The 24087-nt window shown below is 52.3% G+C and overlaps 8 protein-coding genes across 8 annotated transcripts; 2 read left to right on the forward strand and 6 right to left on the reverse strand.

The window, feature by feature from the left end:
• Positions 1 to 146: 146 nt before the first annotated feature.
• NUU61_008575 (uncharacterized protein) lies at positions 147 to 948 on the reverse strand (the record flags this gene model as incomplete). The annotated part of the gene is made up of 2 exons (XM_056659100.1): positions 147 to 239; positions 319 to 948. The coding sequence occupies 2 exons, from the start codon at positions 946 to 948 to the stop codon at positions 147 to 149; spliced, it is 723 nt and encodes a 240-aa protein (XP_056507393.1).
• An 862-nt stretch (positions 949 to 1810) lies between these two features.
• NUU61_008576 (uncharacterized protein) lies at positions 1811 to 2074 on the reverse strand (the record flags this gene model as incomplete). The annotated part of the gene is made up of 1 exon (XM_056659101.1): positions 1811 to 2074. One exon carries the CDS (start codon positions 2072 to 2074, stop codon positions 1811 to 1813), a length of 264 nt encoding a protein of 87 aa, XP_056507394.1.
• Positions 2075 to 2805: 731 nt separating this feature from the next.
• On the forward strand, positions 2806 to 3397 carry NUU61_008577 (uncharacterized protein; the record flags this gene model as incomplete). The annotated part of the gene is made up of 3 exons (XM_056659102.1): positions 2806 to 3062; positions 3138 to 3250; positions 3300 to 3397. 3 exons carry the CDS (start codon positions 2806 to 2808, stop codon positions 3395 to 3397), a joined length of 468 nt encoding a protein of 155 aa, XP_056507395.1.
• Positions 3398 to 4548: 1151 nt separating this feature from the next.
• NUU61_008578 (cutinase family protein) lies at positions 4549 to 5440 on the reverse strand (the record flags this gene model as incomplete). The annotated part of the gene is made up of 4 exons (XM_056659103.1): positions 4549 to 4819; positions 4895 to 5109; positions 5183 to 5268; positions 5365 to 5440. 4 exons carry the CDS (start codon positions 5438 to 5440, stop codon positions 4549 to 4551), a joined length of 648 nt encoding a protein of 215 aa, XP_056507396.1.
• Positions 5441 to 6117: 677 nt separating this feature from the next.
• On the forward strand, positions 6118 to 6911 carry NUU61_008579 (putative lactoylglutathione lyase (Glo1); the record flags this gene model as incomplete). The annotated part of the gene is made up of 2 exons (XM_056659104.1): positions 6118 to 6795; positions 6873 to 6911. 2 exons carry the CDS (start codon positions 6118 to 6120, stop codon positions 6909 to 6911), a joined length of 717 nt encoding a protein of 238 aa, XP_056507397.1.
• A 184-nt stretch (positions 6912 to 7095) lies between these two features.
• On the reverse strand, positions 7096 to 9547 carry NUU61_008580 (CCCH zinc finger and RRM domain protein; the record flags this gene model as incomplete). The annotated part of the gene is made up of 4 exons (XM_056659105.1): positions 7096 to 7422; positions 7483 to 9143; positions 9276 to 9394; positions 9483 to 9547. 4 exons carry the CDS (start codon positions 9545 to 9547, stop codon positions 7096 to 7098), a joined length of 2172 nt encoding a protein of 723 aa, XP_056507398.1.
• Positions 9548 to 10266: 719 nt separating this feature from the next.
• NUU61_008581 (elongation factor 2) lies at positions 10267 to 13152 on the reverse strand (the record flags this gene model as incomplete). The annotated part of the gene is made up of 6 exons (XM_056659106.1): positions 10267 to 10284; positions 10346 to 12584; positions 12631 to 12778; positions 12880 to 12937; positions 13056 to 13071; positions 13145 to 13152. 6 exons carry the CDS (start codon positions 13150 to 13152, stop codon positions 10267 to 10269), a joined length of 2487 nt encoding a protein of 828 aa, XP_056507399.1.
• An 866-nt stretch (positions 13153 to 14018) lies between these two features.
• NUU61_008582 (uncharacterized protein) lies at positions 14019 to 23785 on the reverse strand (the record flags this gene model as incomplete). The annotated part of the gene is made up of 4 exons (XM_056659107.1): positions 14019 to 20615; positions 20663 to 23567; positions 23621 to 23656; positions 23730 to 23785. 4 exons carry the CDS (start codon positions 23783 to 23785, stop codon positions 14019 to 14021), a joined length of 9594 nt encoding a protein of 3197 aa, XP_056507400.1.
• Positions 23786 to 24087: the final 302 nt, after the last annotated feature.

Here is a 24087-nt window from a genome sequence, read left to right on the forward strand (position 1 = left end):
AGGATTCGCTCGCAACGGTTTGATATTCTGAAGAGGAATCCTACTCGCACAATGTATAATTCTCATTCCTACACATTGACATTGACAAAAACGAAATTCCACCGTAAAATTGATATTCGCTTCATCCATGTGTACAGTCGTTCAAGCTACCACAGGAATTTGTTCCATTGGTAGGGCCACTTAACCCCGTTCTGATCCTTTTGATCCACGCAGAACTTGATATTCTGTCGAAGCTCAGTCTATAAAAGGAGAAGATTAGCAAATTCCAGTTTCCGCAACAAGAACAAGGAAACGAAAGAAAGACAAGATTAAACCCACGTTTTTATAAGAATATCCCATCCCCTTGTTATTATCCCAATTCTTCACCTTGTCCAGGTCGCAGATTGGCGCATTGAACATCTCAATGGGCATATCAGTCTCAGTGCTGAAGAAATCCAAGGATTCCTCGAGAGTCCACTGCTTAAAGTAGCCGGAACTCGCCTGGGCCACGATAGAAGACCTGATCAAAATATCCGGCGTCATGTCATAGTCACTCAGCGATTTGTACCCGGCGGGAGCATCCATCGTCCGCTTGGACAGATTAGAGGTGTCAAACGGCGTGGTGAAGAAATATGCCGTGCCGCCATCGCAGTAAACCTCGTCGATACCCCAATTCGAGAGATCAAAGTCACAGGGGGGCTTGCCCTCGACCTTACGGGAAATTTTGACAATAAAGGCGTTCTCGCGGCTCCAGATGTATGCCAGCGCCCCGGGCCGGAAGTGCTTGCGCATCGTCTTGGAGACGTCGTCGGAGATGGTGGATCCCGGGGTATCGGCGAAGTCGCCGTCGTTGAGAATGTGTGGTAGACTTTTGTCGCTATTTGAATACCATGTGTTGGTGTACGGGTTGTTTTCTGGGACGGGCGGATTCTCTAGAAGAGTCGTGCTCCATTCGTTTAACGCATCCATGATCCCATCATGAGCTTTAATGACGCGCTCAGTGAGGTTGGCATCTCGATCGAGCTGTTCCTGGACGAGCCTATATTGCTCAGAAAGGGTGCGTAAGTAATGTCACGATCGCAATAGAATAAGAAGAATTAGACCACGAATCTTACATGGCACCTCCGTTCGTCTTAGCAGTGTTGATTATACCAACCCCGAGGCCCCCAAAGCCCCCAGCCAGTGCAATGCTGACAGACCACAGGGGACTCACTGGGCCCAGAACAGCAGAAAAACCCCCCAAAATGGCCGAAGTAATGATCAAGGCTGCCAGCATGGCATTCTGCAGAAATTGATAGGCATAAGTATATGTTTTTTTCTGAAATGTCCCAGTGAATTGTTACTCACTGGTGTATCCTTGGGCTTCGAGCTGAACTTGTTCACCATCACACTGAGCTCATCGCTGGCTGTGGAAGTCCCATCGGTAATGCCAGTCCGTACTCGGTGGATCCAATTGGCGTAATTGGAGATGGCTCTCATAAAGAACAACCACATGCCGTCATCGCCATTTGTGTCGCAAGTATTCAATTGCATGTCACAGTCGTCTCTGCATGGATGAATTAGCCACCAAAATAACATCAGATGAATGTGCCCCAGGAAGAAATAAAATGAAAAACCAGGAGGTAATAAGACATACTCGTGGCAATCATATTTCCCTTTGTAGCCTGGAACTTGCTCTGCCATGGATCGAAAGAAGCTATGGGTTCCGAATGCGCCATATGGACCATCGCCACATGCCGAATCAGCATAAAAGAGGTTGGATCTATTTTCCATAGAAAGTGTGGAACGCGATTAGACAGGGAGACTAGCAAAAGATTGTAAGGGACACTTCTTACTCCAACTTCAGCTGTGCCCCCATGCCCTTCTTCTGCCATTGGAATTTGTTGAGGTTTCGGTCATCACAGAAATCTGAGTATTTCTCCCCAACGTTTTCTCGTCGGATGAGACTGTGATCTCGTCCATTGAGAGCCCGGTGCCGCCGGTGCAGCATCAGACTCCGTTTCGTGAAGGCATTGGAATGGGGGACGGCATCCGTGCGCAGGGCTAATACGTTGATGTTAGCGGGATATATAGTAAACCTCGGAAGATCAGGCATAAAGAAGGGAAGATGATCAACGAACCCAGCAAGGTGGTTAGCACCAGAAGAAGAGGTGCTCGCATGTTGAAAGACGCAGGGAAACACTGATTGCAAACAGAGAACCGAGAGATATGTGTGGGGAACAACAGTCTTTAGAGGAGGGACCAGCAAGACTTATAGTCCCAAAACGCGAGGATGCCCCCATCGACTCGCCCCATGGGGGATGTTCGGTAGGTAAATCCCATCGTGCCTGAGCCTGTTGCTCCATGGCCTCTCACGGGGGCCCCAAGACCACTAGTCCTCTAACCGCAGGCGAAGAGGCGTTGTTTCAATTTGGAAAATGTAACCGAAGATGAAGGACTGCTCCAAGAACGGACTGATTCTCCCAATCACCAGCGTGTTCCTAGACTCATCCATCCCAAACACGATCAGCCACCAAACACTCGGCATGGCCAGGACTTCGCCGCTGCAACGTCCTGACTCGCAATAGCACTATCTGGGCTTAGTGCGCAAGGGTGAGATGACACCAGGATCCTAACTCTCCCTGTGGCGTCGGCACGCTTGTTCCACCGCGATAGCACGTAGCATCTTGTCGCCGGTGGCTTCTGCACTCGGCGTGGGGGCCGTGGAGTCCCCGGATGTGCTCTCTCTCCATTTCCCCATAAAACGATAATTCCCCAGGTTGGAGTCGGTTTACTCCGAAGTTATATACTTTTCAATTGAACTTGTTCGATCTTCAGGCAATCAAAATGCATCTCTTTTTTGTTCTTTCGTTTCTCGTTGCCTCTGTGTTGGCAATCGACTCCACTCAAGCGATGAGCTGCAACGCTGACTCGAGCCTAAGTAAAGGCCTTGTTCCTCTGTCGAAACTGTGTTCAGGAGGAGAGCTCAATAACGATGGCTGGCTCTCGGTGAAGTGTGATGTGGGTGCGGAAGTCATGAAGTTCAGCGTCGGCCTAAACTGGTGTGTTGCCAACTATGATGGCAACCTCGCCTTGGCTAAGAAGTGAGTTCCCTTTTCCAATTCTTCGAGACTTTTTACCTTACCCCACAGAGTAATAGGATGCTGATCGAGGAATAGTGGCAACGCTATGCAATCCTGTGCGAAAAGCGACTGCCAAGTTTTGGTTGAGAAAAAGAAACGAGCCACATTGAAGTGCACAGCGACCCATTGCTCTGGAGAAGTTGACTTAGGTATGATTTTTTAGCTTACCAGTATATTAATTCTGACACCAGATTATAGACAAAGCAATCAACTTTACGGGGACATACCTCACCTGCGGTGGCATGATCGGCTCGGGTGGGCAATTACAAAAACGCCTGTTCCAGGATGAGCTGTGAATGAATAGCAACTGCAAGCTATTGGAATTAGGATTCCAGCCAAGTGAAATGATGGGGAGATCTGACAGTGAGAACTGGACAAGGCTGCGCGCGCCCAGAACTATAGTGCATTTCAGCTGGCGTTATTGTCCTGGGGTCAGTTCCACCAATAACGAAGTGAACATGTTAGACGCTAGTATGACTATTGGAATAATATTTATGAACGTTTAAAGTTATTTATACCTATACAGAGAAGTGAAAGGGCAGCTAGCTGGATAACTGTGGACAGAAACTCGGATTTGGGTATTTGGGCACCAAAGACTAGCCTCGTTGGGCCAAGCATCAGGCATTAGCCCTAGAATTGAAATCCTGACAGAGACGGCCGAGTCAGCTTGAGATATTTCTAGGTAGTATTCAAAAGAATTGAAGGAAACATGTGGCTCCCACTTCCCATGGTCAGCCGGGCATAGCCTTTGCGTTGTCTTCTTACAACGCGTTAGGGCTTGGGGGTCTCCCGCGCCTCGTGGGGAAGCCGGGCTGGGGAACTAACACCCCAGACACGAAGGATTGTGATGCTGTATATTTGGATATTTCTAAGATAGTATGTTGGTAATTCTTTTAGTCCGACTTCCTTTGATGGAATCTATAAGTGCTAATATGCAACACTAGAGGCTGAGTTGGCCACTCTTACTTAGCCCCTTCAATCTTTTCACCCTTCACGTCTTTTAACTGCTTTGATTCTAACCACCCTGGGGTTCTTTTGCGGTGCTCGCTGTGCCCCTGCACTGCAGTGCCTCCACTGTCAAGGGTACCTATTCGACTCCTGCGCCTTCGGCGTGATGAAGGTCCCGCCCGTTATCGAGAAGATGTAGAGATGCTCAGTTGAGTAAAGATCACATGTAGTTTCTTGCTGCGTGGTTCTGCGATTCGAGCTTTCCTTGATCCGATGTGGAACATCGACACAGATATAAGACTTATAAATCAATCCAAGACTTGGTTCAGTACATCACTCATATAAAACATAGATCATCCACAACAGCCATCAGCAGCGCCAGGCCGCTACTCGTGGAGGCCGAGATAAACAAACAAAGACTCAACCCAAAACATCCATCAGTCAAGGTAAATGGCTCCATCTCCGTGAATGAGCAAAGACCATTCATCCATCGACATCCTTAAGAGTCACTCAGCTTAGACAGCAGGAACTTGCTCGCATCGCCCGTGTCAGCAATATACGAGAAATGCGGCGCAGCAACAATCAGCGTGCCATCGCACACCATATCGCCCTGCGTGCAGTAGATCTTGGTCTTGTCCTTGGGGAAGTTGGCGATCTGACCGTGCTCCTGGGCGTTGCGCGTGTAGCCGAACAAGACAACGCCCTTGATCTTGTCCTTGAGATTGTCGTCGAGTTTCGAGATCGAGCCGTCCATGACGGCTGTGCCTTGGCTATTTGGTTGAAATAAATATTAGCATTCCTTTTTCTCTCCAGTTGTTTCTTTGGAGTAGTAACCCTGAACATACCTATATCCACCCGCAACAATCTGCGTCTCCGGACACTTGCTCGCAGCCTGCTTGAACAGATCCTGGGCTTCGCTGATTGCCTCGGGCGAGGTACCCTGGGGCAGTGCGTTCGATTGCAGGTCGGCCGTGTACTTGGGGCCAACGCCCTGGCAGGCGACCTTACCGGACTTGGCCTGTTTCAGGTCATTGCAAACGGCAGGGCCGGTTGAGGCACCCTATTTTCATATTAATGGTTAATATATGCTGACAACATAAGCAGGAATGAAGTGTTGAGAGGTGAGAATATACCATAAGACCCTGCTCGGTGGAGGCACGGGCAAAGATGAAGGTGATGGGCTTGCAGTCGCCATCGCGCAACTCGTTTCCGCCAGATACTATAAGATAGGATTGCGGTGTCAGAAAATGGATTTTTCGAGTGAATGCAAGGACGTTATAGAAGAAATGTTATGAAAGACAAAAGCAGTGCAGACATTGACGGTCCTGGAGGTCGGCAGGGCTGGCAGCCACGGCACCGGCAAGGGCAAGGGTCGAAAGACGGAGATTCATCTTGACAGAAAGAAAAGAGTGGAAAAGACCTGGCTTTTGTTTCGAAGAGAAGCAAAGAGTGATGATGGAAGCTGAAGGATCAATTAGACGGGGTTGTCATGGCCATTTTATACCCCGAGATTCCCACTCCCCAAGATCCTCAGCGTGGGTGACTTTGTGGAAAAGTTGATGTAGTTCGAACGTGAGGGTCCCCCGACACTAACTGCGTAAAGGGCAAGCCACCCGGGACTAATGCAAACGTTGCTGGGATCGGATGCAGGGTGGTGAGGGCTCCTTGAAACAACTGGAGTTCCAAATTCTGTCAAACGGTGGACACACTAAAGGAGTACCTTGTTTGTAGTGTCGGTGGTTTGGGCCGAGGTGTAGGGCAGACCACGTTTCGGCAGTTGATGTCCGTTGAATTCGACAGATAGATTGACAACAGAAATCTATGCAAAACAAGGAGAAATCAAACAATATTTCGGCAATTCAGCCTCTATACCTGGGATTCAACCCATTATACACCGAGGGAGTGCACCGAGTTTCGTAGTGAATAATCGCATCCCCAAGAACCAGTGCATCCCCACACCATCCAAGAAGCCACTCACTACATTCAACCAACCCGCACAAGCCTACTCCCAAGAACGAGACACCCATAATCACAATCATAAAACCCAACCAAACCAAGCAACAACAAAATGCCCCCCGACCCAGGCGTCTTCCAACCAGGCGGCCCAAAAAGCCTCAACGCCCCGCCAACCCCGCCAACAAGCAACTACCGCCTCAACCACCTAGCCCTGCGTATCAAGGACCCGGCACGGTCCCTGCGCTTCTACATAGAGCTGCTGGGCATGCGCATGGTGTTCAGCATGAACGCAGGGCCCTTCACGATCTACTATCTGGGCCACCCGCCGCCTAATACGAGCGATGTCGAAGAGTGGGCGCGGACGACGAGCGAGATCCCTGCTCTGACGCGCACGAGTGGGTTACTGGAGTTGTATCATGTGCATGGTACGGAAAGAGTATATTCACAACAACCAGATAGTAAGAGTCAGGCGCAAGTAGATGCAGAGGCAGGAGACGCAGAAGACGCAGAGAAAGGGGAAGGAGGAGGTGGGGAGAACCAAATCCATATCTCGAATGGTAACCAGCCGCCGCATCTGGGCTTTGCCCATCTAGGGTTCACTGTACCCGATATTCGAGATGCCCTGGAGCGGCTGCGTGCAGCGGGCGTGCCTATACTGAAGGATTTAGGGATGTGCTCGCGCGAGACAGCGGGCCTGTCTCGGTGGGAGGAAGAGAGGGGGGTTGGCCGGGGAGAGATTCATACAAACTATGCGTGGTTCTTTGAGAAATTTGCCATGGTGGCAGATCCGGTGAGTTTGTGCTTTTCTCCTTGGTTTCGTCTCGTTTTATGCGCTTGTTGGGTGTAGAACCAGGGCTGACGGCTCAGGATGGGTACTCGATCGAGTTGATCCCTCAGAACATCTGATGCCGCATACAGTCTCCCAAGTATTAAATATTTAGAGAATACCTACGCCTATCTATAGAATGGGAACGTGGTGTGCGAGAAAACACAGGCCCAGGCATTTATCCCCGGGCCTCGAAATAGAGCGTAAAGATGCAGCCTATGGACACGGCACTAGTAAGACATGGAACAAAGCAAGAAAAGGGAATCACTCCGCGCCCCAGCTATCATCCTCGGCAACGTCGTAGTCCATATCATGCGCCTCTTTACGGGGTGGCGCCTGGGACACCGCTGGTGCCGACTCCATCGCCGTATCCGGCTCATCCTCCACCAGTCCAGTTTTCGAGTCTGTAGATGTAGCGGTTGGGACAGGCAGAGGCGGATTGGCCATCCAGGTGAGTTGCACATCGCCCACGGATGGGATATTCCATGATCCAAACATGAACTTCTCCGCCTGGTAGCGCTCTTTGAAGGCGACCACGACTGAGTCGGGCGCCTCGGGGTTTGGCTCGATGGAGTGGTACTCGCCGATGCCCTAGTTATTCCAGGTTAATATACGCGGGTTACGTTTGTTGAGCGGAGAAAAAGAACTTACAATCAAATGTTGCCGCAGTGCCTCGTCCTTGTCCGAGTGCAAAGTCACACCCGACACCGCCACTCGTCGAGGTCGGTTATCCAGACGAAGCACTCCACCCCGTCCCCGGGGAGCGAACCCGCCCCGGCCACGATAGCCCCCGCGGTACGAGACATCATAGCCACCCCGCCCACGGAACCCGCCTCGGCCGCGGTAACCGCCCCGACCACGGTAGCCACCACGGCCAGTGTCGGCACCGGCGGGATCGAGACCCATACTCTTAGCCTCGGCCTCGAGAGTAGCCAGTTGGACACGGAGCTTCTTCGTCTCGTCGCTAACATTTTCGTTGGCATCGTCACCGGTGACATCCATAGCGCTAGTGTCGTTACTCGGCTCAGTGGTTCCCCCAATTCGCTGTAGTAGACGCGTTTTTTCTTCCTGCTGCTTCTTGAAGAGCTCATCGCGCTGGCGCTCCAGGGCGTGCTTGGCCTCTTCGGTTTCCTGGCGCCTCTTCAGCTTTTCCTCGTGCGCCTTCTGGGCTTCTTCTTGCTGCTTTTCGAATTCTTCCTGGTTGAACGCAGGAGCCTCGGGCTGGGCATCGCCGTTCTTCTCGTCCTTGCGGTTCGGCTTGTACCAGTAGACCTTCACGAAGCGATTATCAAAGATCACCTTGGGGCTGGACCACGCCTGCTTGGCCTCGACATAGCTGTCGTATTTAACCAGAGCCAGTTTCTTGTACGGCTGCAACGATATTTCGGTAATGTTGCCGAACTGCGAAAAGAACTCGCGCACCGCCTCTTCTGAGAATTTGTCATCGGGGATCTGCTCAACCACAATCGTCGTAATCGACCGGTCCTCATTGGGGCCCGCAGATGAGAAATCGGACCGGCCGCGTCCTCGCCCGCTAAACCCGCCGCGACCACGGCCACGACCACGGCCACGATCACTGCCACGCATAGAGACATCACCGTCCCCTCGTTGCGAATCCATCGGGAACACCGCAGTCCTCGGGTCATATTCTGCCGCCAAGATTAACAAACTTCCCTCTCGCCATTCATCAAGTCTCTTACCATCATCTTTTGAGGCCCCGGCCTCGCCATGCTGGTACGGACAAGCATCTCCCAAATAGCAAATCCCTTGAGCATCATAAAACGGACAACGCTGGTTGCTCTTATCGACCCCCGGTTGGCCCGGAGCACCAGGCATTCCAAGCATGGGAGGCATTCCAGGCATCTGCGGGAACCCCATACCCTGCATACCCTGCATAGCCATCATAGCCGCCATGGGATCGTTCTGATCAAACGGCGGGAACCCCGGCATCATGGGGAAGCCGCCAGCCTGTTGCGGAGGAAACTGGTGACCGGGTTGCGCGTGAGGGCCGTCTCGGCCCATCCAGTCACCGCGACCACCTCCACGCCCCCGTCGCGGAGTCTTGAAAGCGCGATTTTGAGGTACACCGTCCCCGCGCTCTTGCTCGCTTTGGAAACCCTCGTTGTACGTGCGCTTTCGGCTGTTGAACCCAGGACCGTCCGGTCCTGCGCCTGGCCCAAACGAGGTCCCGCTAGGAGACGCGCCAAAGGCGCCTCTTGGGCCTGTGGGTGCATTGAATGGGTGCTGTGCCTCAGGGCCGGGCATGGACTGGGGGAAATTATGAGGAGGTTGAGGCTGGGTCTGTGGCAGAGCTGGGGGTGCAGGGGCGGATTTTTTTTGGGCCAAAAGTCGCAAAAAGCTCATCGACGAAGGGGTTTGTGTCTAGAATGCGTCGTCAATAAAATCATAGACTCGGCAGAGGACGGTAGAAGACTCCCACGTACGCTCTCGCAAAAAGTCCAGTAGGTTGTCCACTGAATTTTGCCTGATTTCTTCGTCCGGCGCATCAGATCTGATGAGAGCGAGCACGTAGTCGGCAAGAACATCCGAGTCCGCATCGGAGCTAAAAGCGCAGCGCAGACCCAAGTTAGCACTCTGGGAGAAGTTTTCTCGGCCCCGGCAGATCAAGCTCGTGTTCCTCGTGCACTCACATGTCCTCCAGTTTCTTCACCACCCATTTTTTCACGTCGGAAGCTTCCTCTTCCGTAAACTGCATTGTAAAGTTTTATCGAAAAAACCCGTAGATCACCCAAATTGCACAAGTTAGGAGGGGGTTGATCGTAGGCACAAGTGGCCGCAGGGTTCCGTTGTCGACAGCGAGGCTGCAGGAGCTCGGGAATTCGTTGTCAGCAATGGTTGACAAAGAGACCGGTACGAGCGCAAAGTTCAAAGACTGTCAATCAAAGCAAGTTTACAAGGAAACGCATTGGCCCCTGGCCATGGAGAACGTGGACGTGGGATGTTCCAGAGCTCAGAGGCGATGGAAAACGCGAGGGCGCGCGATGTGGTCACGTGCGCAACGTCTGCCGAGACTGCAGAACGAGCAAAATCAGACTCGATTTGCGTCCAACTACATGTCCTTACGAGGTCTACAATCAGGAACTACATTCAGGCCCCTCTGTAGTCTAGCATACCATGTTTATTTTCATGTCCAAACTGGTATAACTAGACAACAGCAAATAAAGAAAACCAGCAGAAATCCGTCAAAGCAACTATGGAAACAAAGCAAATGGATGGACCGAGGCGAAGGTGCCCTGGATAACCCTCGATGCTCCTCGCCCATTTTCTAAAGACGGCAATGACAGTAGCCATCCCGACATGTCGCGAGAATGGAATTTTGTTTGAACCGGGAAGTTGTATTGCATTCATCAATCTCATAAAAAAAGATTCCACGCATGACTGGCAGAAGCGCAATCTGACCGGCCGTGAAGATTTTTACAGCTTGTCGTAGTACTGCGGAGAATAGGTTAGCAAAGGAAATATAGCTAAAATCCAACAAAGAGACATCACTTACGTTCTCGTAGCCAGGGACCTGCTCCTTGAGACCCTTGCGCTTACGCATCGTGGTAACAACCTGACCAGGCGAGCTGGTGGGGTCAAGAGGCGAGCCACCAGGAAGGATGGCCCAGTGGTCGAAGACCGACTGGGGGAAGGCCTGACCACCGGTGGCGGAACGCAGATCGGCAGGGAAACCGAACGACTCGTTGACGGGCAGGTAAGCCTTGACGTTGAACAGAGGAGTACCGGGACGCTGTTCCTCAGCGTAGACGTGACCACGGCGGCGGGTAAGCACACCGTAGATACCACCCATGGCCTGCTCGGGTACCTGTATCTCGACGTTGAAGATGGGCTCGAGGAGACCGGGCTCAGCCAGCATGGCGGCGGCGTACAGGACACGACGAGCAGTGGGGATGATCTGACCACCACCACGGTGGATAGCATCAGCGTGCAGGGTAACATCCAGGATGTTGAAGCGAACCGAGCGCAGGGGCTCCTCGGCAACGGGACCCTCGCGGGTGGCCCACTGGAAACCGGAGACAACCGAGTCCTTGATTTCGTTCAAGTACTGCACAGCCTTGGTCTGGTCAACCAGCAGGTTGGGGCCGTTGGTGTCGGGACCGAAACACCAGATCTTACGGGCGTCGGTGACATCCCAGCCGTACTCGTCGGCCAGGAGACGGGCACGAGCCTTGAAGTCGTCACGGGGGGTGATCTTGCCGTTCTCGATGGCAAGCGAGACCTCCTCGTCGATGGGCTGGGCGTTGAGGTAGATACGGTTGTGCTTGTTGGGCGACTTGGACAGGGCAGTCATGCTGGACTCGCCGGTAACAGTCTCACGGTAGGGCACGACGGGGTCGGAGATGCGCAGGGGCACACCAGCGTGGTCGTCCTCAAGATCCTTCAGACAGATCTCCAGGTGCAGCTCACCGGCACCGGCGACAACGTGCTCACCGGACTCGGAGATGAAGGTCAGGACACAGGGGTCGGACTTGGACAGACGCTTGAGACCCTCGACCAGCTTGGGCAGGTCCTGGGCGTTCTTGACCTCAACGGAGCGCTGCACGACGGGCGAGACGGAGAACTTCATGACCTTGAGGTTGTGGGCAGTGTCGTCGGTGGTCAGTGTACCCGACTTGAGCAGGAACTGGTCAATACCGACCAGACCGACGATGTTACCGGCGGGGACATCCTCGATGGGCTCGACGAAGCGACCCATCATGAGAATGGTACGCTGGATGGCCTTGATGAACAGGTCCTCCTTCTTGCCAGGGGTGTAGTGGGGGCCCTGGATGCGGACCTTGATGCCGGAGCGGACGGTACCGGAGTAGACACGACCGAAGGCGTAGAAGCGGCCCTTGTCGGAGGTCGGCACCATCTTGGAGACGTACAGCATGAGAGCAGCCTTGGGGTCACAGTCGCGGATACCAACGCAAGCGGCATCGTCGGAGGGACCCTCGTACAGAGTCTCGGCACGGTACTTCTGGGCAGTAACGGGAGAGGGCAGGTGAATACAAATCATCTCCAGCAGAGCGTCGGCAGCGGGCAAGAACTTGCGCATGACGAGCTTGAGGAGGGCCTTGCCCTCGAGGTCCTTCTCGTCGTTGGCCAGGTTGACCTCGAGCTTTTGCAAAAGTGTGGTGATCTCCTCACGCTTGTTGTGGTTGACGGCGGCGAAGATCTTGAAGATGGGGTCCAGGATGAACTGGTTGAAGGCACGCTCCAGGGGCTTGCCATCAGCCTCACCACGGTTGGTCCACTTCTTGGTCTTGGGGTTGAAGTAGTTGTCACCCCACAGACGCTCAAGCATCTTCTTGCGGTCAACACCGAACTTCTTGGCGTACTTGACGGCGAATTGGCGGACAGTGAAAGCCCAGCCGTGGAGACCGGAACCGAACGCAATGGTGCCGCGGTCGGGGTAGACCTGGACATCACCGAGAGCCTTGTCGAAGTAGGTGGCGATGATGACGTTGACGGACTCAATGGTACGCGAGAAGGACTGGTACAGGTCCTCCTTGGAGACCTGGAGCTCGAGCAGAGCACGGTCAACCTTGTTGATACACAGAACCGGCTTGATACGCTCGGTCAGGGCCTGACGCAGGACGGTCTCGGTCTGGACACAGACACCCGACACACAGTCGACGACGACCAGGGCACCGTCGGTGACACGGAGAGCGGCCGTGACCTCAGACGAGAAGTCAACGTGACCGGGCGAATCGATCAGGTTGATCAAGAACTCCCTGGCCATCGACGGCCTGGGGGATCTCCTTCAGGTCCTCGGGGTCGGGGAACTTGGCGTACAAGGAAATGGCCGTGGACTTGATGGTAATGCAGCGGTCCTGCTCGTCGGGACGAGTGTCCATGAACCGGGCCTCACCAGCCTTGGCGGCCGAAATGATACCGGCACGCTGGACCAGGGAGTCGGAGAGGGTCGACTTGCCGTGATCGACTAGAAACAAATCCGATCGTCAGCAAAAATGAACAATAAAAAAATAAGAATAAAAGCAAGAGGTTTTCCAAGTCGCCTTCAGAATCAAGGAATTTGCTTACCGTGAGCAATGACGGACATGTTCCGGATGTTAGCCCGGCGGTCCATCAGAGACCGGATCTAATCGGTGTTAGTGGGCTGCACACAAAAAAAAGCCGTACCGCCCGTGGAGGGGTGGGAGGGGCGGTCAGCCCCTCCACCACGAGCAAACACGATGGAATTCGATGCAAGTACGAACCTCTTCGATGGTGAAGCTGTAGAAAAGATTGTTAGCTGTACTGTTCTTGACTGAAAGGCCCTCGTCTTCGATGATCGGAGATGACTTACTTGACCATTTTGACGGTTTTTTTTTCCTCAATAAGGCCCTAGAGGCGGGGTTGAGAGGGAAACGAAAAAGAAAAAGAAAGAAGCAAGAAAGCACACAGCTGATCAGGATCGAGGACAAGCTCGATCACCAGAGATCAATGAGACCTATGTGCAACTGCTCCTGGAGGAGGTAGGGGGAGGTGGGAGAAGGAGGGAAGAGGGGGAAAAGTGGGAGAAAAAAAAGAAGAGCGAAAGTGGGGACTTTTTTGCTCCCGGTTTTTCTGTGCGCCCGCTTCCCTCAGGCAAACAAGCCCAGTCAGAAAATGTTCTTGCCATGTTTATCTGACTGGTTTTTACTGCTCTTTCTACGGTTGATTCTCATCAGTTCTATGTTTTCTGCTACACTGTTGTTTTTTCCCATATAGGTTATCCATGGATTATATAGCTTTGACTCATTCCGATGACTATTCTCCCCGCCCTCCGTGGTTCTCCGGTTGTCATTACGCGGGTGGCAATGATATACACCTTTACTTCGACTCATCCTAGTTCCAACCGTGTCACTGAGCTGGACTTGACAGCTCATGGGCGAGGCAACTTGTGGGCAGCGACGCCCGAGTCGTTGGATCACCGTACTAAGATCTCGGCCAATCAGATGGACTGCTGACCATGAGGGCTGGGTGGATTAATAATTCATTTCAAGGGCTCCAGGGCTTTCCATCGTGAGGGGTTCGTGGGATTGTATGGGAGAGATCGGGGTGGGAGAGAGTAGAGTAATCATACAGAGAGAAAAGAAGAGCAGGGATGACAACAGTAGTCAAGCCGGACGAGGTATATCCAAACACCCAACTCCCAAAGGAAGCACCAAAATATCTACAAATTCAAGAAAAAAAATCCCTCACCCCAGAATCTTCCCGTATGCATCTTCCACTTCCTTTGCAATCTCCAGCAGGGTGACAATGATAATCTGGTGCGTGACATTGGGCAGCCGGTCGCGTTGAAGCCCAATCCATTCCAACGGCGGCGTAGCCTCGCCCATGTCTCGTAACTGCGGCGTCTCGATGACTGGCGGCTGGAGCGCCGTGTAGGTGTACTTAGACTGCGGGACATTGACGACAGCCGTGATCTTTTCCTGCTGCTCAGCTCCGGGACCACCACCCTCGGTGCTGCTTCCGGGGGCGCCGGTGATGCGGACAGCCGACGGCGGCAAGGGCTTGCCGAGACGCGACGCCAAAGCACGCGAGTGCGTCCCCCACATGTCGCGAATGAAGCTAATGCGCGAATAGTTCCATCCAACATCCACTTTCCCTTCGAATGTGCTGTGGAAGATGTAGTCGATCTGCCGGGTGCCGGGGGCCTGCCATGTCTCCATCCCGGCCACAAGCCGAGGAACCTTGAGGATGGTGCCGCCGCGAGAGGCGGAGGCGCGCTGTGAAATGTCGTCAACGGAGAGTTCCTCGATTTGGGCAGAGCTGGGCCGGCTGATGCCAGACAGTGCAACGCGAAGCTGACCCAAAGTAAGGCCCAAGGCACTGTGGATCTTGTCCGCTTCAAGTGACACGGCGAACCGGGCCTGGGCATCATAGGCTTCCACCTTCAAGATCTGGTTGTCGAAGAAAGAGCTGGGGAACGCCCCGAGGTTGACGTGACGAATGTTCACGACCACCCCTGTGTGTAGAGAAATAGGCGCTCTTTCAGACTGGTCCTCGTCTTGTCGGTCCAAATCCTTGGTAGAGACATCAGTTCGGTCCGGGGGTGCAAAGGATCTGCGCCGGAGGTAACGTTCCACCTCACGGAGCGATGCCTGGTATGCTGCTTGTTTGTCTTGTACCAGTCGCTGCCAAGCTTGGAACAGCGCTAGACCTTGTGACGCGGTCAGTGACGTGCAGAAAACTTGGACTTCATCACCTTCTAGGGTACTGAACAGTCGTTCGCTCTGCTCGCGAGTGGCGCCCCGAACGTTGTACATCAAGAATTCAAACATAGCAATATGAGCGACAAGGAAAGGTTGGTAGTCGAACGACACCTTGGCCTGGAGATGATGGAAAGCGATAGAAGCTTGAATCAAGGGCGTATTCCCATTGTCCCGGCTTTCATCCGGCCATTGAATGGAGGTGCGGACCTTCAGTGTCCGAAGCTCGACCACGCCACTCATACGTCCTTTGCTCTCAATCTCAACATTGCTGAAATTGACACACATGCTCTGTTCGCTGTCAGATGTCTTGTTGGACGACACCCACAGGTCATTGATGGCAAACTGCGCCTTGCCCAGCGTCGAGCCCAGGTCCAGTTGAATCTCCAACTTCTCAATGGCAATCGTAGTGTTCCAGGGGAATGCCGACGCCGAAGCAACCTGCTGGTATCGTTGTACGATGTATGTTTGGGGCTCGGACGGCTCTGGTTCGGATGCTGGACTGGAGGCAGGCTCATCGTCGGAGGGAAGCCAAATTTCTCGGAACAGCAAAGAATCCTGAACCTGCTTGGCGTTGAGCGAGACCTTCATTGGGCTCACCCGCAGGATAGCTGACATGCCGCTGTGGCGGCCAAGGTGTTTGCTATTTATCATCGACAAGATCATGGACTTGACCTCAAAACTAGCTGTGGATTCATTTGAGTAGACATGCTTCACCGAGGCTTGCAGACCGTTGAAGGCCAACGAGAGTGCGAGAAAGCGTCCCGGTTCATTCGACTGAACAGTGTTGACAGTCACGTAGACACTGTCAAATCTGGCTGTGGCTGCTACCCTGGCAATGGGCTGACAGCTTAAACTGAATTCCTGCTGGCAGAAGAGTAGACCAAGATTAACCTTGCATCGCCCGAGGATTGTGTTTGGATCCTGGGTGTCGAAGGGAGTTTCTTGCATCAGTTTCTGGGTCTGCAACATCGGGGTAGCAGACGGTCGTCGCGGCTGGTCTTGCTGGTCTCTCATGATCTCTTTGACCGTGGCAGTCATTTGCTTGACGAGGGGAACCAGAGTTGGATACAAGACATTGGTAGAGGGATCGACCTTCAACTCCCCGTTGAGTGTTGGATCATCGGCCCCGTTGTCCTCAAACTGGAATTTCAGAGCCACACCAGGAGCTCGGACAGTCGCTGTGGTTGCTGCATCACCCTGCACGTATTGACCATACTTTGCTTCGGAGAGCCGGCTGCCCCTGACCGTAGTCGACAAGAAAGTTTGATATTCGTGCTCAAGTCTCCCTTGGAGTGAGACGGTAGCACCGGCAAAGTCAACATCAACAAGGACAGATCGAAGTCGCCTATTCCCAAAAAGATTTCGATCTTTGCTGCTGGAATCGGGTGTTGGTTCTGTTTCCCAAACAGTCTTGCCTTCACGTAGCGCCTCGCTGGCAGACGCAATCGAATCCCGTATCATACTGACAGGGATGATGAATTCCGACGTGGCCCGTATATCCAGAGACTTGCCCGCTGCCTGGAAGGCGAGCCAGACTTCCTTTCCACTGGAGTAGTAGGCCACGTTGAAAACCAATTCGGGCATAAGGGCTGAGTTGAGCGAGCGCTTCCTCCTGTCTGCGCCAAATGGCACCATCTGTAGCTGCATGTTCTCAATCCGGAGTTTAGCAGCGTTCTTCTTCTTGTTAGATAGTTCAACTCGCTGGATGGAGAAAACAAGGTCCTCGGGTCGGCGCGCAGTGGCACTAGATGACGAGGTATTCATGTTCCAGGCAACTTGAATGTCCAAGAACTGCAGCGAGAACAAGGCATTCAGGAAGGTCTCCGGAGCTGAGTCGTCATCGACTCGAATCTGCGGCATCTCCACGGGGTGGTCTTTGGTCTCGTGGTTTCGATGTCGCAGTCTCCTAAGACGCTTCACTTCGTGTGACAAGTCCAATGTCTTGATGCGCTCTTGTGTGTAGACGGCAATGTCGACCACCAATGCAGCAGTTTCGGCATAAAGCTCGACATCAAACCTGTCGCTGCTGAAGTGATAGGCTCGCATTACCTCGCCATTGTCGCGTACAGTGGATGTCCCTAGAAGCTTCACTCCTGCGGAAAACCCCCCGTATGGCTTGCTCCGTAATTTGTCTTGTCTTCGCAGCTCGAAACTGATTTGAGAGGCATCAATATTGAACTCGGGGTAGTCCATGGGATATCCTCGGTCTAATCCATTCTCAAGACGCATCCGCATCATCCCAAGGCTGAAGATCATTTCTGCCGAGTAGTTCTTGCCATTGAAAGCAGGAGCAATTGCATGAATTTCAATTCCCGCCATCGTGAGTCGAGACTTGTAGAGAATACCCGTACCATCGGAAACTGGTTTGGGTTCCGGTGGTGGTTTCTGGAGCGACAGTACATCATCCAGATGTGATTGAAGAACATCCACATTCTGTTTCAAGTCTGATACCAGATGAGACACATCGGGGCCCGTCAAAACAGCCAGAAGGCTTCGAACGGCACTAGCCTCTAGGCGAATCAGCTCAATTGTCATGTCAACCTCTACCTCCTTGTGGCCGGATGAGAGATTCGCAAGGACTCGGCCATTGACGGGAGGTATCTCTAGCAATGACAGAGCATGGGATCGGCCACCTTCGCCGGACATGAAAATGTGGGAATTCTTCTTCACGTCGAAATCAACCTCGATCTTTGATGCCGCTGTAGGCAGGACTGACATACGGGCTACCTCGCCGGACACGAGGTAGGTCAAGGACGGCAAAAGACTGAAGCTCAGTCGGTAACCATCCAAAAACATGGCCACATGGAACGTATCGCGAGTAGGTTTTTTCAAAGGCTGCGCCTGATCGGTTCGTGGCTTTGCGAGCGTGACATTATCCACGAGTTGGCGAATGTATTTGACTTCATCCTCGATCAAACGGTCGGTCGTATGGGCCAAACTGACTGGGTCTTCCTTCATGTCATATCGAAGCTTGTTGCAAGAACCGGCAATCTTCCATTCATTTGTGCATTCAATTTCATCTTCCGCGGAGACAAAAGAAAAGTACATGTATGGATCTGCAATTCTCGAGAGCATCAAAGCCCTCGATTGGCTCAGAAGTTCGGATGAACATGCTTCGGCGGAGAACAACAAAGCCAATTCTTCCTGCTTCATCTTCTCGGCGCTATGCGAACGGTGAACGACGGAGCTCCGGAGCGCTCGAGAGACCAAGGCAAGCTTGACATTAATGCCATCGAGAGTGATTGACCCGAAATCGGTGCCGAAGACAATCTGCACTTCAGTTGGTTGCTCTTCTGGTTTGGTACCAGAGGCTTGAGTATATGTGGATTCAAGCGTCACAGTTGACATGTCTTTCATCACTCCTTCAATAAGATCCAAAATCTCCCAACGAAGCCGTAGAGCAGCAGAGCCACAATAGCACTGCAATGTGAGGAGTTTCTTTCGCAATTCATTGTCACCTTCGCGAACAACCATGTCCGGGACAAGAGACGTAGCAGTCGACAGGTTCTCGATGATAAAATCGCTTTCTCTGGGACCAGGGTCCATGGAGAACCGAAAAAGTTTGATATTCGAGGATAGGAACAGGGACGGCTGCGTAATCCTTTGGCGTGGCTCTGGATTCGGCCAAACTCTGCGCATGACATAGCTCTTCGCGACGTGTGCCAGATCCCATGTCCTCCATTGATCGAAGCCGGTCATTACGGTGGACATGGCATCAGATGGCAAGGGAAGATTTCCGCTGGAGCATTTCCGCTCCAACTCGCGTTTATGGTGCACGGGCAGGCTCTCGTAAATGTTCCGGATACGTGAAAGAATCTTCCACGAGTCATGCTGTCGTAGATGGGTCGAGGCGACTCGGAGCACATAGGAGATGCGCGTTAGGAAGATGGGATCCGGAATATTGGCAGCTGAGTGTGTCGCGAAGTAAATCAGGTATCGTAGACGCATTTTACTTGAAGTCAAAACTTGCTGAAAGGACGAAGCAACGGAGTCGAACATGGTCGTGGCTTGGCGAACCAAGAGGGCTAAACGCTCGACAGACTTGGCGGATGTGATTGCATTGATGGTTCGTATTTGAAGATGAGATCGAATTTTGGGTGCCGTCACTAGCCAAAAGTTCATATCCCCTAAATGGCAGTCGAATCCAGCTTTTTCGTGGAAGGAGTCAGTTCGACCGCCCTCCACTGAAACCGAGACTTGGTCTGCCGCTGCATGAACCGTGACTCCCTGCTTCAGCCCTTCAAGTAGATCGTCCTTTTGACGCTGAACCTTCTTTCGGAACTCCGTGCGAAGATGACGAATCTCGATGCTGTACTCGTCTCGAAGCTCGATCTGGTTGTTGTCGGGAGACTTTGATAAATCAACAAGTCTTAGCTGGATCGAGGGAACGCGAAGCGCAATAGCAGTCGATTTCTTTGGCTGCTGCATCGATTTGTCATGGCCAACGATATCTGATATCACATCTTTTTGAAGGGAATCGATGATCTGCACAGGATGCTTCGGCTCGAGGCCTTCCAGCAAGGCAGCCAAGCTGAAAAGGAATTTGGGTGTACAATACCCCCTGATACCCAGCGGCAACTCGCAGGCGAGGTTTGTATAAGTCGTTTGGTCCTCATCGAAAGTTAAGAACATGGATCTTTGGTCGATCACAGGTTCATCGTCGTTCGACGCATTTCTTCCATTGCTCATTCGAACTGGAAGCTCGACTGTATCCAAGGAAAGCTTGTAGTAGGAAAATTCCGGCATAATCCAGGGATTAGATTCCCTGGTTGCTGCTGAAGGGGATGGGTCTGTTCTAGATCCATTGTATAGAGTACTGTGATAGTTCCTGACTCGATGAGGCTGCAAGGTAGACCAGCTTGCGCCCCGAACAGGAGAGGCAGGTCTTTGAGGTGGCCCTGGGTCAGAAGTTGGCCTGGAATCATCATCATCAAGGGGTTTGACACTATTGAGGCTTGGTGTTTCAGAGTGTAAAAGGAAACTCTTCCTGCTTCCCGTGATCTGGCTTCCTGAAACCCCGCGATATGACGGTGCACTGGCTCGGCCAAATTTTCCATGGATAGGCTCTGGCATAGACGGGATAGCCATTGTTGGCGGTGAAAGACTGTCTCCGTGTGGGATAGAGGAAGTCGGTCCAATTTCATCCCAGTCGAGGAGCAGCCACTGTGCCCTGTGGGTTCGTTGGTCGTGGTCTCTGATATGCTCCTGCTGCAATCGTCGACCCTCGCCGATATCCCACGCACGCAAAGCCATCTTCAGACTGATTGTCAGATGAAAGAGCCCTAAAGGAGCTACTTTTTTCGTGGGAGATCGATGGCTTCGAGCCGCAACCTCGCGATCGACTGCAGCAATCGAGATGTCTGGAACAAGCAAGCTTAGTCGTTTCGAAAATTTGGAATTGGCCCAATCATTGAACTTGGCTGTTAAAGGTCGGCAGCTGAAAAGAACGGCCACTTCGTCCAGGAGCACGGAGATATGAATCGAACTGATCTTGGCTCTGAGGAAAGTCACATCATGGAGAACAGGCGGGAAGAGGAGTGGTAAGGCATTTTCCTCGTTGTCGAATGAGAAATCGAAGCTCTTCAAGGAGGAAGCCAAGCAGGCAATGAATCCTGGGGAGCATTCACCAACAACCCGTCCCACATCGAAATCCCAATTGCATACGTAGGTTGGCTCCGCGGGGGTAATCCAAATAGACGATGCCCATAAATCGAAGTGCCATCAATGAAAAGCTGAGAGCCAGACACAGTCGATGAGCCATCCAACTCGGTGGACTGCAAAGCAATCTTCAGTGGGCTGTGTGAGAACTGAAGATCCATATAGTAGTTGGTGAAACGCAGATCAACTTCCAGAGAAGCAGCGCGGAGTTCCAAGCACTTCAAATGGTCGTATATGTTCTCAGGAAGCAGGACACACGGATTTTCCACTGTGACACGAACAAGCACGTCCATGTCATTTGACTTTCGATTTGGGTTGATGCCCGTGGGATTCGATGGGGCTTCGTCTGCATAAACCAACTCCTGGTATTCTTCAAGGGTCCTGAAGTGCATTTCATCGCCAAAGTAATTCTCTTTGATGGTCATAAAGCTCTTGATCAAGAATCCATAGAGATACAACTGGGGTGAGGATCCATCGATGTTGAGCACCAAAGTGTCAGTCAAATCGGACGAAGTTGAAAGGAAATAGTTGTAGGATCCGTCGATAAAAACGCTGTCGAGTGTGGCCAGGGACTTGTCCGGTAGGAATGCATGCAGTGTGTCCCAAAGGGGTGTTAAATAATCCAATAAGCCATTTTCGAGATTGACTCTGAATTCCACTGCGTTCTGCTCAGGCTGGTATTTGTTCAGTGGTATCATCACGTTCGATGTCAGCCGCTTCCCTTTGACAGCGATGAATCGATTGTCCTCCAAATCAGAAGGATTGCTGATGATGTTCCGGTCGTTCACGTTCACAAACAGCTGGGGGTTCGAAAAACAGAGGTCAATGTTGTAAATAAATGGCACGAACGTATAATAGTCCGATGGTGGGCCAGACGCCCAGTCATTCACGAGATCTGTGAGGAGAAAAATATGATCACGGAGCAGGAACAGCTCTAGATTCTGACTGTCCACGGTGAATTTCCAGGACCGCAGGCTATTCCAGCAGAGAGGGTTGGACAAGTCACAAGTGACCAGCTGCCGTGGGCATTGCCAGAGCAAGCCATGGTTCACACTGGAGGAAAGCTTCGACTCTCGCAGATCAAGAGAGAGTTCATTTTGGAAGCCTTGACTCGATGCCATCATGTCCATTTTATAGTTGATGGTGGAATCCGGATCCACACGCAGAGATAGCCATCCAAAAGGACGAATGTCAGGACCGAGGTGGCCTTTTTCTCCTTCTTTGGGCCGTAACTTTTGCTTTTCGTTTTGCTTTTTGTTTTTTGAGGTTCCTTTGATGGCATCAGCCCGGCCTTTCCATTGCCAATCTTTGGACTGTTCTCGTGTTGGGATACGCAGGGTAAGCTCTTCATTGATTTCCACTCGCAGCTTGAAAACTGTACTCTGTCTCAAAACACCCGGTGACAGCTGTTCTGCCGGCTCGGAGCTGCGGTAGAAATTCGGGAAGAAGACATTCTGCAAGCCGACTCTCTCTCTGTCAGCCCACGGGCCGTAGTTGATGGAGCCTCCGTCGAGCTTGATATCAAGACCCCAATCCGGGGGAAGGGCACCATTAATGTCCTTGTCCACGGGATTCGAACAAGTCGGAGATGGTTCATGGGGACCCACGCATCCAGGAATGTCCCAGAAGTAGGTAACGGTGAGACTAGGGCTGTCAAGCAGGGTTGAGAACCTGGCATACTCGACTGAGCTCCATTTCTCATGGTCATCCTCGCCATCTTCATCCAGATACCGCGAGAGACCGGTCCAACGGACGTCTGGGAAGTCTGCCTGGCTCCTCGGCATACTATCGGTATTTTTCTTTTCGACACGGAACGACTCAACGGAAGTCTGGAAATAAGGGACCAATTCCCGGAGGCTGTGCCAGATCTTGCGTTTCTGAAATTGGTAACTGAAAACGTTTCCTCGCTTCTGTTTCGACTCGGGCTCTTCCTCGCGGACAGTGCCTAACGACTTTGCCGTCGCAAGTTGATTCTGTTTGAAGTCGGGATTCGGTCGCATTTGAAGGATTGGGTGGCTGAAGCGAAAGGAAAACACTTGGCGATACAAGTCCAGAGGGCCCGCATTGCAGGCATCAATCGTCCCGGTGGCATTATCGAAAGTTGATGTCAATACAGACCGGGTGTTCTCGTTGCCAATCACAATAGCTCCTTTGCGACAGTCTAACTTGACTGGCAGGAGCTGAAGTATGCTCGAAACTGAGTCGGACAGTTCGGCCTCGTGTTTTCCATTCTGGGAAGTCGAGATCTCTCTTTCACTCATGCTGCGCCCCGAAAGTTTGGTCCCATGGGAGCACAAGTTACTGCCTGTCCGCTGTTGAGTTGGTTCCCCAGATGCCGTGGGAAGGACGGAAGCCTCTGGACTGTCATCGCCGTCGTCCGCAGCACCACCCTTGGCGGTACACTCAAATCCAGCAAGGATACTGTCGTAGGCCGGGGTCCGATTGTAAATGAACCACTCCAGACCATAGACTTTGATTGAAATCCGGCATGGTAATTCGGTCTTCTTCTTCACGCCTCCTTGCTCCCCTAGATTATCATCCTTGCTGGCGAGACCGGGTCTACCTCTCGCCGGATAGTCACTTCCTTTCTCTGAGGTATCAAAGCTGCCCGCCTTGTGCTTGGTGCTGGAAACATCAGTACGCTCCACAGCGCGCTTCCAATACCGCCATGTTATAAATCCTCCATGGATAAATATCGTCTCGTTCGCGCCGTGGTACCGAATGCCCTTGAAGAAAATCCTCCCGCCAAGTAACGAGATCTGAAGGGCATTGATATCAACATATACGCGATAGTAGTGCCAGGTGTACGCTCGGATGGCATATGACAGAAGCGTCGCGAAGAGACGGTTGAAGTAGAGCAGGAAGAACAAGGCACTATACAACGCGTGAGTGACTCGGCAATGGACGAGGGTGCGTTTGTGACCTACAGGATACAACAGACAATAAGGTACAGGAGGAAAAACCTATTCCCATCAAGGGAAAAGTTAGCACTCCAAAAAGTCATAAGAATAATAACAATAGTGGGTTGTAACACACCAATTGAAGCTTGGGTCCGGCGTCAGGAAGGCCGACGTCAAGCTTGTGCTGGCCATTACTCCTTGAAGTCGTCAGGAGTAAGCATCTTCAGCGCGACAGATGCACTCGCGATTGACGAGCCGGACGTGATCGTGCAGTCGACATCGAAGAATTTGGAGGTGCAAGTCGCGCGATGCGGAGAGCAGGCGGTGGCCCGAACAGATCGTCATCGGCACACGCCTCCTCCATTCCAACCCGCTAGACTTGGACTCTCGCCTGACTCCCGCGACCATGTCTGTTCGTCCTGTCAAAATTGCGGCATGAGCTGGCGCATTTGCACACGAAGAATACGGTCTCCGCACCGTGCTTGTTGATAACC

This window comes from Penicillium alfredii (assembly GCF_028826965.1).
Source record: "Penicillium alfredii strain IBT 34128 chromosome Unknown utg000011l_segment0_segment0, whole genome shotgun sequence".
NCBI lineage: Eukaryota > Fungi > Ascomycota > Eurotiomycetes > Eurotiales > Aspergillaceae > Penicillium > Penicillium alfredii.